The sequence below is a fragment of the Rutilus rutilus genome, assembly GCF_951802725.1.
Source record: "Rutilus rutilus genome assembly, chromosome: 19".
Lineage (NCBI taxonomy): Eukaryota > Metazoa > Chordata > Actinopteri > Cypriniformes > Leuciscidae > Rutilus > Rutilus rutilus.
In genome coordinates, this window is record NC_140232.1 from 343387 (window position 1) to 357067 (window position 13681).

Consider the following 13681-nt stretch of genomic DNA (forward strand, 5'->3'; position numbering starts at 1 on the left):
CGGCCCAGTCCCCGCATGCCTCGCTCTCTCCTGAGGAAACCCCTCGCCGGCCCAGTCCCCGCATGCCTCGCTCTCTCCTGAGGAAACCCCTCGCCGGCCCAGTCCCCGCATGCCTCGCTCTCTCCTGAGGAAACCCCTCGCCGGCCCAGTCCCCGCATGCCTCGCTCTCTCCTGAGGAAACCCCTCGCCGGCCCAGTCCCCGCATGCCTCGCTCTCTCCTGAGGAAACCCCTCGCCGGCCCAGTCCCCGCATGCCTCGCTCTCTCCTGAGGAAACCCCCTCGCCGGCCCAGTCCCCGCATGCCTCGCTTTCTCCTGAGGAAACCCCCTCGCCGGCCCAGTCCCCGCGTGCCTCGCTTTCTCCTGAGGAAACCCCCTCGCCGGCCCAGTCCCCGCATGCCTCGCTCTCTCCTGAGGAAACCCCTCGCCGGCCCAGTCCCCGCGTGCCTCGCTCTCTCCTGAGGAAACCCCCTCGCCGGCCCAGTCCCCGCATGCCTCGCTTTCTCCTGAGGAAACCCCCTCGCCGGCCCAGTCCCCGCATGCCTCGCTCTCTCCTGAGGAAACCCCCGCGCCGGCCCAGTCCCCGCGTGCCTCGCTCTCTCCTGAGGAAACCCCCTCGCCGGCCCAGTCCCCGCGTGCCTCGCTCTCTCCTGAGGAAACCCCTCGCCGGCCCAGTCCCCGCGTGCCTCGCTCTCTCCTGAGGAAACCCCTCGCCGGCCCAGTCCCCGCGTGCCTCGCTCTCTCCTGAGGAAACCCCCTCGCCGGCCCAGTCCCCGCGTGCCTCGCTCTCTCCTGAGGAAACCCCCTCGCCGGCCCAGTCCCCGCATGCCTCGCTCTCTCCTGAGGAAACCCCCTCGCCGGCCCAGTCCCCGCATGCCTCGCTCTCTCCTGAGGAAACCCCCTCGCCGGTCCTGTTCACGCGCGTCATGCAGAGCCCTCTCGAGCTCTCTGCATGTCCCAGACGGACACTATGAGTGAGTTTCACAATGCTTGCTGAAACTGCGTCACTCACATCGGCGAAAGGAAGAAAGAGAGTGTTTGAGTCCCGCCGAGGCCGACCAACCTCCATTTCTCACACATTTCCCAGTCCCCTCTTAGTTCGGGCGGCTGGAAATGTCAATATCGCAACTAACGTGTCTGTTATAAAACATGCACACCTGTAACAAATGCCGTTTTTACAGGCGACACAAAGCATGCCGCTCTCTTCTCTGCTCGCGCTAACTGTCTTACGTCATTCCCCCCGTGGCTCAGTGGTGGAATCTTTGCACCAGAGACCCGTGTTCGAATTCCGGCTCTGGCAGCAGGTGAAAATTATATAACAGCTGCTCTCTTCACTGCGCTCGCAGCCAGCTTTCTTACGATACAGAAAGCAACCCCGGCCCTCGCGCCCTCTCGTTCTCACATTCTACAGAGAGACTTTTCCCAATTCACCCCCCCACCCCAGTAGTGGAATTTAAGACTTTCGAGCCAGAGACCTGAGTTCGAATCGCGGCTGCGTGTCTCCCAGCTGAATCTTTCACCGAAGCGAACAAGCTCACGCCGGCCCCGCCCCGAGTGATTCACTCTCTTTGGCAGCGTCTGAAGACGGGGTAGGTCGAGCTCATCTTTGACCCTGGAGGTGTAATAAATGTAGGTTGTATGTCACGCATGGCGATCTGGCCACTTACTAATCACACACACACACACACACACTTACACTCACACACACACACACACTCTCAAGACATTCTACCTTCTGTCTGATCCGACCTGTCAGCTGACTAAGTGTGCGTGTGCGTGTGTGTGTGTGTGCAGGAGCCCAATGCCAACAGCGTGGCGTGGAACACACAGTGTGAGGACATGCTGTGCTTCTCTGGCGGTGGGTATCTGAACATCAAGGCCAGCAGTTTCCCCGTGCACCAGCAGAAGCTGCAGGGCTTCGTCGTCGGCTACAACGGCTCCAAGATCTTCTGCCTGCACGTGTACTCCATGGCCGCGGTCGAGGTGCCTCAGGTGCGGACACAGGAAGTGATGTCAGAGGACACTCACATGACAGGAGTTACAGGCACAGGCAGTCGGGATGAGAAACTACATTCAGATTTAAATATTTCCAAAATTCCATTTGTAAAGATTATTTCACACCTCCTGATTTGACAGAGTTAATCATTCCTGGTCGACATGTTTTATTGGTCCTGGAACAAGTTAATCCCTAACCCATGAATATAACCTGCTCACCCTAACCCATGAATATAACCTGCTCACCCTAACCGTACCCATGAATATAACCTGCTCACCCTAACTGTACCCATAAAACCTGCTCACCCTAACCGTACCCATAAAACCTGCTCACCCTAACCATACCCATGAATATAACCTGCTCACCCTAACCGTACCCATAAAACCTGCTCACCCTAACCGTACCCATAAAACCTGCTCACCCTAACCGTACCCATGAATATAACCTGCTCACCCTAACCGTACCCATGAATATAACCTGCTCACCCTAACCGTACCCATAAAACCTGCTCACCCTAACCGTACCCATAAATATAACCTGCTCACCCTAACCGTACCCATGAATATAACCTGCTCACCCTAACCGTACCCATGAATATAACCTGCTCACCCTAACCGTACCCATGAATATAACCTGCTCACCCTAACCGTACCCATAAAACCTGCTCACCCTAACCGTACCCATGAATATAACCTGCTCACCCTAACCGTACCCATAAAACCTGCTCACCCTAACCGTACCCATGAATATAACCTGCTCACCCTAACCGTACCCATGAATATAACCTGCTCACCCTAACCGTACCCATAAAACCTGCTCACCCTAACCGTACCCATGAATATAACCTGCTCACCCTAACCGTACCCATAAAACCTGCTCACCCTAACCGTACCCATGAATATAACCTGCTCACCCTAACCGTACCCATGAATATAACCTGCTCACCCTAACCGTACCCATAAAACCTGCTCACCCTAACCGTACCCATAAAACCTGCTCACCCTAACCGTACCCATGAATATATCCTGCTCACCCTAACCGTACCCATGAATATAACCTGCTCACCCTAACCGTACCCATAAAACCTGCTCACCCTAACCGTACCCATAAAACCTGCTCACCCTAACCGTACCCATAAAACCTGCTCACCCTAACCATACCCATAAAACCTGCTCCTAACCGTACCCATAAAACCTGCTCACCCTAACCGTACCCATAAAACCTGCTCACCCTAACCGTACCCATAAAACCTGCTCACCCTAACCGTACCCATAAATATAACCTGCTCACCCTAACCGTACCCATAAAACCTGCTCACCCTAACCGTACCCATGAATATAACCTGCTCACCCTAACCGTACCCATAAAACCTGTTCACCCTAACCGTACCCATAAAACCTGCTCACCCTAACCGTACCCATAAAACCTGCTCACCCTAACCGTACCCATAAAACCTGTTCACCCTAACCGTACCCATAAAACCTGCTCACCCTAACCGTACCCATGAATATAACCTGCTCACCCTAACCGTACCCATAAAACCTGTTCACCCTAACCGTACCCATAAAACCTGCTCACCCTAACCGTACCCATAAAACCTGCTCACCCTAACCGTACCCATAAAACCTGTTCACCCTAACCGTACCCATGAATATAACCTGCTCACCCTAACCGTACCCATAAAACCTGCTCCTAACCGTACCCATAAAACCTGCTCACCCTAACCGTACCCATAAAACCTGCTCACCCTAACCGTACCCATAAAACCTGCTCACCCTAACCGTACCCATAAATATAACCTGCTCACCCTAACCGTACCCATAAAACCTGCTCACCCTAACCGTACCCATAAAACCTGCTCACCCTAACCGTACCCATAAATATAACCTGCTCACCCTAACCGTACCCATAAAACCTGCTCACCCTAACCGTACCCATGAATATAACCTGCTCACCCTAACCGTACCCATAAAACCTGTTCACCCTAACCGTACCCATAAAACCTGCTCCTAACCGTACCCATAAAACCTGCTCACCCTAACCGTACCCATAAAACCTGTTCACCCTAACCGTACCCATAAAACCTGCTCACCCTAACCGTACCCATAAAACCTGTTCACCCTAACCGTACCCATATAACCTGCTCACCCTAACCGTACCCATAAATATAACCTGCTCACCCTAACCGTACCCATAAAACCTGCTCACCCTAACCGTACCCATAAATATAACCTGCTCACCCTAACCGTACCCATAAAACCTGTTCACCCTAACCGTACCCATAAAACCTGCTCACCCTAACCGTACCCATAAAACCTGCTCACCCTAACCGTACCCATAAAACCTGCTCACCCTAACCGTACCCATAAAACCTGTTCACCCTAACCATACCCATAAAACCTGCTCACCCTAACCGTACCCATAAATATAACCTGCTCACCCTAACCGTACCCATAAATATAACCTGCTCACCCTAACCGTACCCATAAAACCTGCTCACCCTAACCGTACCCATAAAACCTGTTCACCCTAACCATACCCATAAAACCTGCTCACCCTAACCGTACCCATGAATATAACCTGCTCACCCTAACCGTACCCATAAATATAACCTGCTCACCCTAACCGTACCCATAAAACCTGCTCACCCTAACCGTACCCATAAATATAACCTGCTCACCCTAACTGTACCCATAAAACCTGTTCACCCTAACCGTACCCATAAAACCTGCTCACCCTAACCGTACCCATAAAACCTGCTCACCCTAACCGTACCCATAAAACCTGCTCACCCTAACCGTACCCATAAAACCTGCTCACCCTAACCGTACCCATAAAACCTGTTCACCCTAACCGTACCCATAAATATAACCTGCTCACCCTAACCGTACCCATAAAACCTGCTCACCCTAACCGTACCCATAAAACCTGCTCACCCTAACCGTACCCATAAAACCTGTTCACCCTAACCGTACCCATAAATATAACCTGCTCACCCTAACCGTACCCATAAAACCTGCTCACCCTAACCGTACCCATAAAACCTGCTCACCCTAACCGTACCCATAAAACCTGCTCACCCTAACCGTACCCATAAAACCTGTTCACCCTAACCGTACCCATGAATATAACCTGCTCACCCTAACCGTACCCATAAAACCTGTTCACCCTAACCGTACCCATGAATATAACCTGCTCACCCTAACCGTACCCATGAATATAACCTGCTCACCCTAACCGTACCCATAAAACCTGCTCACCCTAACCGTACCCATAAAACCTGCTCACCCTAACTGTACCCATAAAACCTGTTCACCCTAACCGTACCCATAAAACCTGCTCACCCTAACCGTACCCATGAATATAACCTGCTCACCCTAACCGTACCCATGAATATAACCTGCTCACCCTAACCGTACCCATAAAACCTGTTCACCCTAACCGTACCCATAAAACCTGCTCACCCTAACCGTACCCATAAAACCTGCTCACCCTAACCGTACCCATGAATATAACCTGCTCACCCTAACCGTACCCATGAATATAACCTGCTCACCCTAACCGTACCCATAAAACCTGCTCACCCTAACCGTACCCATATAACCTGCTCACCCTAACCGTACCCATGAATATAACCTGCTCACCCTAACCGTACCCATAAAACCTGCTCACCCTAACCGTACCCATATAACCTGCTCACCCTAACCGTACCCATAAAACCTGCTCACCCTAACCGTACCCATGAATATAACCTGCTCACCCTAACCGTACCCATAAAACCTGCTCACCCTAACCGTACCCATGAATATAACCTGCTCACCCTAACCGTACCCATAAAACCTGCTCACCCTAACCGTACCCATGAATATAACCTGCTCACCCTAACCGTACCCATAAAACCTGCTCACCCTAACCGTACCCATGAATATAACCTGCTCACCCTAACCGTACCCATAAAACCTGCTCATCCTAACCGTACCCATGAATATAACCTGCTCACCCTAACCGTACCCATAAAACCTGCTCACCCTAACCGTACCCATAAAACCTGCTCACCCTAACCGTACCCATAAAACCTGCTCACCCTAACCGTACCCATGAATATAACCTGCTCACCCTAACCGTACCCATGAATATAACCTGCTCACCCTAACCGTACCCATAAAACCTGCTCACCCTAACCGTACCCATAAAACCTGCTCACCCTAACCGTACCCATGAATATAACCTGCTCACCCTAACCGTACCCATAAAACCTGCTCACCCTAACCGTACCCATATAACCTGCTCACCCTAACCGTACCCATGAATATAACCTGCTCACCCTAACCGTACCCATAAAACCTGCTCACCCTAACCGTACCCATGAATATAACCTGCTCACCCTAACCGTACCCATGAATATAACCTGCTCACCCTAACCGTACCCATAAAACCTGCTCACCCTAACCGTACCCATGAATATAACCTGCTCACCCTAACCGTACCCATAAAACCTGCTCACCCTAACCGTACCCATGAATATAACCGTACCCATAAACTTAATTCAAAGAACAAACAAGATTATTATACTGACCCCGCTGACAGATATTTGTTCTTGTTTTAAGCACTTAAGCATTTGTTCACATTTTTCAGAAAACAAGACTTTCTCCAGTAAGTGTATCTTGATTTAAGAATGTTTAGATATTTTTGCTGGAAAACGCACATGTAAACGTCTAGTTTCTGTGAATAAATAATCATCTTCTAAAGTAACCCTGTCCTGCATGAGCCTCTGCTTGAGTGTGCTGTGTCTGTGCTGTGTGTGCAGTCGGCCCCGATGTACCAGTACCTGGAGCGCCGCATGTTTCAGGAGGCCTATCAGATCGCCTGTCTGGGAGTGACGGACAGCGACTGGAGGGATCTGGCCACCGAGGCGCTCGAGGGACTCGACTTCCACACCGCCAAGAGAGTGAGCTCAGCTCTGTCTCTACTCTGTCCTGAGGTGATGAGAACGTTTCCGCTCATGTCTCCTGTTCTGTGTCTCTCACAGGCCTTCATCAGGGTTCGAGATCTGCGCTATCTGGAGCTCATCAGCAGCATCGAAGTGAGACCCGTTACTCTCTTTATCTCATCCTTCACTTAAAATAGAAGTCATTTTCTGCTCAATAATCATTCACATTTTTAGAAAACATTGTTGTAAAGGATAGATTTGTACTTTTCAAAAACATTAAGGAATCCGTATTTATACAGACTCTTCAGACTTATGAAGACTCAGGACTGTTTTGTGTCTCTGAGCAACACATGACGGTGTTTCGTCTCTGAATGAACGAATCGGTTGAACGATGATCGGTTGATTCAATGACTCATTCATTAAAACAAGTCAAATGCTTCGATCCTGAATGAATCGGCTGTATGAATGAATCGGTTGAATCTCAATAGCCCCTTTCACACAGAGATTCCGGAAAATACACGGATAAAGTGAACCGGGATTTGACCCGGGTTCGTTTGATTTTGCTTCATTCACACTGCCAGTGATTTTCCTGAATCAGAGAGTGCGTTCACACACAAGCCGTGAAAATCCTGTAAAGACACGTGACATCGATGTGACTTGTAATGTCTCAGCAGCATCTTAAGTTTGCTTATGAGCTGCGATCTCTCTCTCTCTCTCTCTTGTGCTTGCTAACCACGCTTGTGCATTTTTTTTCTCTGATTCGATCATAAACTAGCGCATTACGTAACGTTTCACAGCTGGCGAACGATCCCGGCTTCAGCGTCATCACTACGACACGGCATTATTGCGGCTTTTGTTCACACAGCGCGCGTTCCAGGAATGAACACGGCAATATTACTAGCTCCCCAACCCGGCATCGATCCCGGCATCAATCCCGGGTCGTGTTTGCGTTCACACTGAAGGCGTTCTGGCAATTTCCCAGGATCAACGCGCTGTGTGAAAGGGCTAATGACTCACTCGTTAACAGAGACTTGCTGCCACCTACTGGCGGTTTTAATTTAACAATTAAGGTATCTTTTCGTTTTAAAAATCATTTCTAATATCATTCTAATCTAATATAATTTCTAATCATCATCTAATATATTCAACTATTTGTTTAAAACATCAGTCCTGCATGTGTATCTGCAGGTTAAATGCATTCATGTCCCACTGATCTGCATAAAACAGTCTGTGTAAATGCCACTTCAGATGAAGCTTCTGTGTTTTCTCTGCACTACAAAGATGCATTTTGTTGATACTGATTTCATTTGATTGTTAACATCCCTATTGTGTCTTATTATTCTAATAGAATTTGATTTAATGTAAGGATAAAAAAAGAAATAATGATATGCATTTCTGAGGTGAGGCAGCGTCAGTGACGTGTTCGGCCTCCAGGGGGCGAAGCAAACACAAGAGAAGTGATAAAACTCTCCGCTACAAAATAACAGCTCGATGGTTTAACAATTGGAATTAATATTGTCATTTTACAGTTCTGTAAAATTATTTTTGTTATTATTTCATACTCATTTGTTCCATTTATTATATACTGGAACAGAGCCTAATTGAATTTGTTCTTGCCTGATGATCAGCTCATTCACATGCGTTCAGAGAGAAGGGAGCCGACACGTCTGCTAATAGAGTATTATAGTGTTGAATGAAAGAAACCCAGTCAGGTTTGGAACGGGTGATGGAAGAATGTTCATGAAAAACATCAACTGTTCCTTTAAAATGCATCTTAGTTGATGTGTGTGTGTGTCTGTGTGTGTGTGTGTGTGTGTGTGTGTGTGTGTGTGTGTGTGTGTGTGTGTGTGTGTGTGTGTGTGTGAATGTGTGATTAGGACAGCTTGTGTTCTGGGAAAGAAAGTTTGTGTTGTTCAGAAATGCTTTTGATGTCTGGAGTTATGAATGGAAACAATGAACTATTGAGTTTGTGTGTGAGGGTTTGTGTATGTGTGTGTGTGTGTGTGTGTGTGTGTGTGTGTGAGAGAGAGTTTGTGTGTGTGTGTGTGTGTGTGTGTGTGTGTGTGTGTGTGTGTGTGTGTGTGTGTGTGTGTGTGTGTATGTGTGTGCAGAAGAGGAAGAGGAGGGGTGAGAGTGATCGCCAGCTCTTACATTTACATTTACATTATTCATTTAGCAGACGCTTTTAACTAACAGTAGGACAACAATATGCAAGTGCCGTGACCCTTCTCAGTTTAATCCAACGCAGTACATGTTATTTTTTATATTTAATTTTTTATAATAGAATAGAAGAGAAGAGAAAGTGTTAGGGCCCTATTTTAACGATCTGAAACGCAAGTGTCAAAGCGCAAAGCGCAAGTAACTTTGTGGGCGGATCTCGGGCGCTGTTGCTATTTTCCCGGCGGGATAAATGACTCTTGCGCCCGACGCAAATCTAAAATGTGTTGGTCTGAAGAGCTTCATTACTCATAGGTGTGGTTTGGGCGTAACGTGAAATAAACCAATCAGAGCGACATCTCACATTCCCTTTAAGAGCAGGCGCGCTTGTTCTAAAGCGGATTCCTATTATAACGGCGGATTTGCCAGGCGTGCGCCAGGAGCGGTTCACAGCCGAGGAGACCGACGTTCCCGTCAGGGCCGTAAAACACAGAGAAGTGACATTGGGGATGGAGAAACAAACACACCCAAATTAGCTTCGGTTAAACAGGCGTATGATAATTTGGGCGTATGATTAAATGTGTAAGCTAGATTTATGCCTATTTTATTTTCACATCTTCATGGACACAACAATGATTTCCCTCGTGTATTAATATGAATAAATGAATGAAATCTTTATTTCGAACAATTAAAAAATAAATTAAACCAAAGACAGCAACACATTAAATATCCATCAATAAAAATAAAACAAAATCAAGAACAAAATTATTATTTATTTTTTTTGCATAATAATCACACTGTTCGAAAAGGGATACGTAGAAGCCCTAGGCTTATCAAGACCTACAAGACCTAATATTTTTCCTAGTACTAATGTATGATTTGCAAAAATGAAAACGGCTGCTTCTGTGTAGATGAGAGCATCAAATTGTAACGCGCGTTGTGCACACGCTACATTGATTATGGCCAAGCATGCGCCCTTAAAATAGCATGAATAACATGCAGAACGCGCCACTGACTTTAGACTAGGTTTTTCCTGGTCACTGGCGGAATTGTTTTCTAAACCTGCAAAATAGCATGAGGGAACGTTTGCGCCGGAACACGCCTCCTCTTTGCGCTGAACCGCCCCGGGGAGCGCAAGTGTATTTGCTAGTTAACCGACGTGCATCTGTGGAGGGAAAAGTCCGCTTTGCGCGGGTGCAAAATAGGAATGATACATGCGTCAGTGTACAAAGTCAATTGCGCTGGGTGCAAGATAGGGCCCTTAGTATTACTTACTTGTAGTACTAACTTACCAATTAGTATTGGGTGGCAGTGGCTCAGTGGTTCGATCCCCGGTTCCACCTGACCAAGTGTCGAGGTGTCCATGAGCAAGACACCTAACCCCAGCTGCTCCCGACGAGCTGGATGGCTCCTTGCATGGCTGACACCGCCATCAGTGTATGATTGAGTGAATGAATGGGTGAATGTGAGGCATTATGTAAAGCGCTTTGGTGGCCATGGGTCTGTTGAAAGTGCTATATAAATGCAGTCCATTTACCATTTACCATTACTGGATCAAGTGCTGTTGAAAAAGAAGCGTCTTCAGCCGTTTCTTGTGGCTATGGACTCAGCCGCTCTGGTTGAGTTAGATCATTCCTCCAGCAGGGAACAGTCCAGGTGAAGGTCCGAGAAAGAGATTTTGTGCCTCTTTGAGATGATGCACCACAAGACAACGCTCGCTTGCAGAGCGCAAGTTTCTGGATGGCACATAAGTCTGAAGTAATGAGTTTTAAGTAAAAGGGAGCAGAGTCAGTGGTTGCTCTGTAGGCAAACGTCAGTGACTTGAATTTGATGCGAGCAGCAACTGGCAACCAGTGCAGTGTAGTGAAGGAGAGGAGTGACGTGTCTCTTCGGCTCTTTAAAGACCACTCTAGCTGCAGCATATGGATCAGTTGCAGAGGTTTGGCAGAGCAAGCTGGAAGACCGGCCAGGAGAGCGTTAGAACTAGCGCTTGGACAAGGAGTTGTGTAGCTTTGATAGGAAGGGCCTGATCCTCCTGATGCTGTACAAGGCAAATCTACAGGACCGGGCAGTTCTAGCAATGTGGTCTGTGTAGTTCAACTGATCATCAATTACCACTCCAAGGTTCCTGGCTGACCTTGATGGAGTTAAGGATGACGAGTCTAGCTGAATAGTGAAGTTGTGATGAAGTGTTGGGTTGGCTGGGACCACAAGTAGCTCTGTCTTCACAAGGTTTAGTTGAAGGTGGTGGTCCTTCATCCAGCCAGAAATGTCTGTCAGGCTGAGATACGATCAGCTACCGTCGGACCCTCCGGCTGGAATGAGAGGTAGAGTTGTGTGTCATCTGTGTAGCAGTGATAGGAAAAGCCATGTTTCTGAATCACAGATCCTAGTGATGTCGTGTAGATGGAGAAGAGAAGCGGTCCCAGCACTGAGCCCTGAGGCACTCCAGTAGCTAGATGTTGGGTCTTAGACTCCACACCCCTCCACAATACCATAAAGGACCTACCTGAGAGGTAAGACTTGAACCACTGGAGTGCGGTTCCCGAGATGCCCTTCATCTTTAGGATTGACAGGAGGATCTGGTGGTTAACTGTGTCAAAGGCAGCAGACAGATCCAGCAGGATGAGAACTGAGGATTTGGAAGCTGCTCTTGCCAGTCTCAGAGCTTCAGTTAGTGAGAGCAGGGCCGTCTCAGTTGAGTGTCCGCTTTTGATACCAGACTGATTGTTGTCCAAAAGGTTGTTCTGTGTAAGGAATGAAGAGATCTGGTTGAATGCAACTTGTTCAAGTGTTTTCGCGACGAATGGAAGGACAGATACCGGTCTGTAATTTTCAGATGCGCTGTATGTAGAGTGGGTTTCTTAAGCAGTGGGGTTACACGAGCCTGCTTAAATGCTGTGGGAAAGATCCCAGTGTGAAGAGAGGTGTTTATGATGTGTGTGAGTGCGGGTACAACTGAGGATGAAATGGCTTGAAGTAGGTTAGTGGGAATAGGATCAAGCGGACAGGTGGTAGAGCGATTGGAAAGGAGGAGTTTGGAGACTTCTGCCTCTGAAAGTAGAGAGAAGGAGGGGAGAAAGTGTGTGTTAGCTGGTAAAATGTGTGTGTCAGTTTGTGGATTGGTAAATTGGCCGCTGATGGTGTTTGTTTTATTTATGAAGAATGTGGCAAAATCGTCAGCTGTTAGGGTTGATGAAGGAGGAGGAGGAGGAGGGTTGAGAAGAGAGGAGAAGGTTTTGAAAAGCATGCGAGAGTCAGAAGAATTGTTAATTTTGTTGTGATAGTAAGTCATTTTAGCAGTAGAGATATTAGCAGAGAAGGAAGAGAGGAGGGATTGATAAAGATCAAGGTCAGTAGGATCTTTCGATTTGCACCACTTCCTCTGTGTGTGGCGCGGGCTGGCCTGGAGGAAAGGGGGCAGAAGTTGTCCAAGCAGGAGGTTAAAGTGGAGAAAAGAGTATCAGTTGCACTGTTAGTATCTAGTGTTGAAAGCTGATCAGGTGGAGGAAGTGTGGATGAGACCAGAGAGGATAGACGAGAGGGTGAGAGTGAGCTTAGGTTTCGCCGAAAGGTGACCTATGGAGGGGTGTGTGTTGTGTTCTGAGGCAGGTGACCTATGGAGGGGTGTGTATTGTGTTCTGAGGCAGGTGACCTGTGGAGGGGTGTGTGTTGTGTTCTGAGGCAGGTGACCTGTGGAGGGGTGTGTATTGTGTTCTGAGGCAGGTGACCTGTGGAGGAGCGTGTGTTGTGTTCTGAGGCAGGTGACCTGTGGAGGAGCGTGTGTTGTGTTCTGAGGCAGGTGACCTGTGGAGGAGCGTGTGTTGTGTTCTGAGGCAGGTGACCTGTGGAGGAGCGTGTGTTGTGTTCTGAGGTAGGTGACCTGTGGAGGAGCGTGTGTTGTGTTCTGAGGCAGGTGACCTATGGAGGAGTGTGTGTTGTGTTCTGAGGCAGGTGACCTATGGAGGGGTGTGTATTGTGTTCTGAGGCAGGTGACCTGTGGAGGAGCGTGTGTTGTGTTCTGAGGCAGGTGACCTGTGGAGGAGCGTGTGTTTTGTTCTGAGGCAGATGACCTGTGGAGGAGCGTGTGTTGTGTTCTGAGGCAGGTGACCTGTGGAGGAGCGTGTGTTGTGTTCTGAGGCAGGTGACCTGTGGAGGAGCGTGTGTTTTGTTCTGAGGCAGGTGACCTGTGGAGGAGCGTGTGTTGTGTTCTGAGGCAGATGACCTGTGGAGGAGCGTGTGTTGTGTTCTGAGGCAGGTGACCTGTGGAGGAGCGTGTGTTGTGTTCTGAGGCAGGTGACCTATGGAGGAGTGTGTGTTGTGTTCTGAGGCAGGTGACCTGTGGAGGAGCGTGTGTTTTGTTCTGAGGCAGGTGACCTGTGGAGGAGCGTGTGTTTTGTTCTGAGGCAGGTGACCTGTGGAGGAGCGTGTGTTGTGTTCTGAGGCAGGTGACCTGTGGAGGAGCGTGTGTTGTGTTCTGAGGCAGATGACCTGTGGAGGAGCGTGTGTTGTGTTCTGAGGCAGATGACCTGTGGAGGAGCGTGTGTTGTGTTCTGAGGCGGGTGACCTGTGGAGGAGCGTGTGTTGTGTTCTGAGGCAG

At 48.7% G+C, this 13681-nt stretch overlaps 1 protein-coding gene across 2 annotated transcripts in view; it reads left to right on the top strand.

The window, feature by feature from the left end:
* Positions 1-13681, top strand: part of ift122 (intraflagellar transport 122 homolog (Chlamydomonas)) — a 66117-nt gene that overhangs the window by 25679 nt on the left and 26757 nt on the right. For both annotated transcript variants that reach the window (XM_084389389.1, XM_084389390.1), the window contains exons 14-16: positions 1793-1990; positions 6802-6942; positions 7024-7077. In XM_084389389.1, the coding sequence (XP_084245515.1) occupies positions 1793-1990; positions 6802-6942; positions 7024-7077 (393 nt within the window). The remainder of the gene's footprint in view (positions 1-1792; positions 1991-6801; positions 6943-7023; positions 7078-13681) is intronic.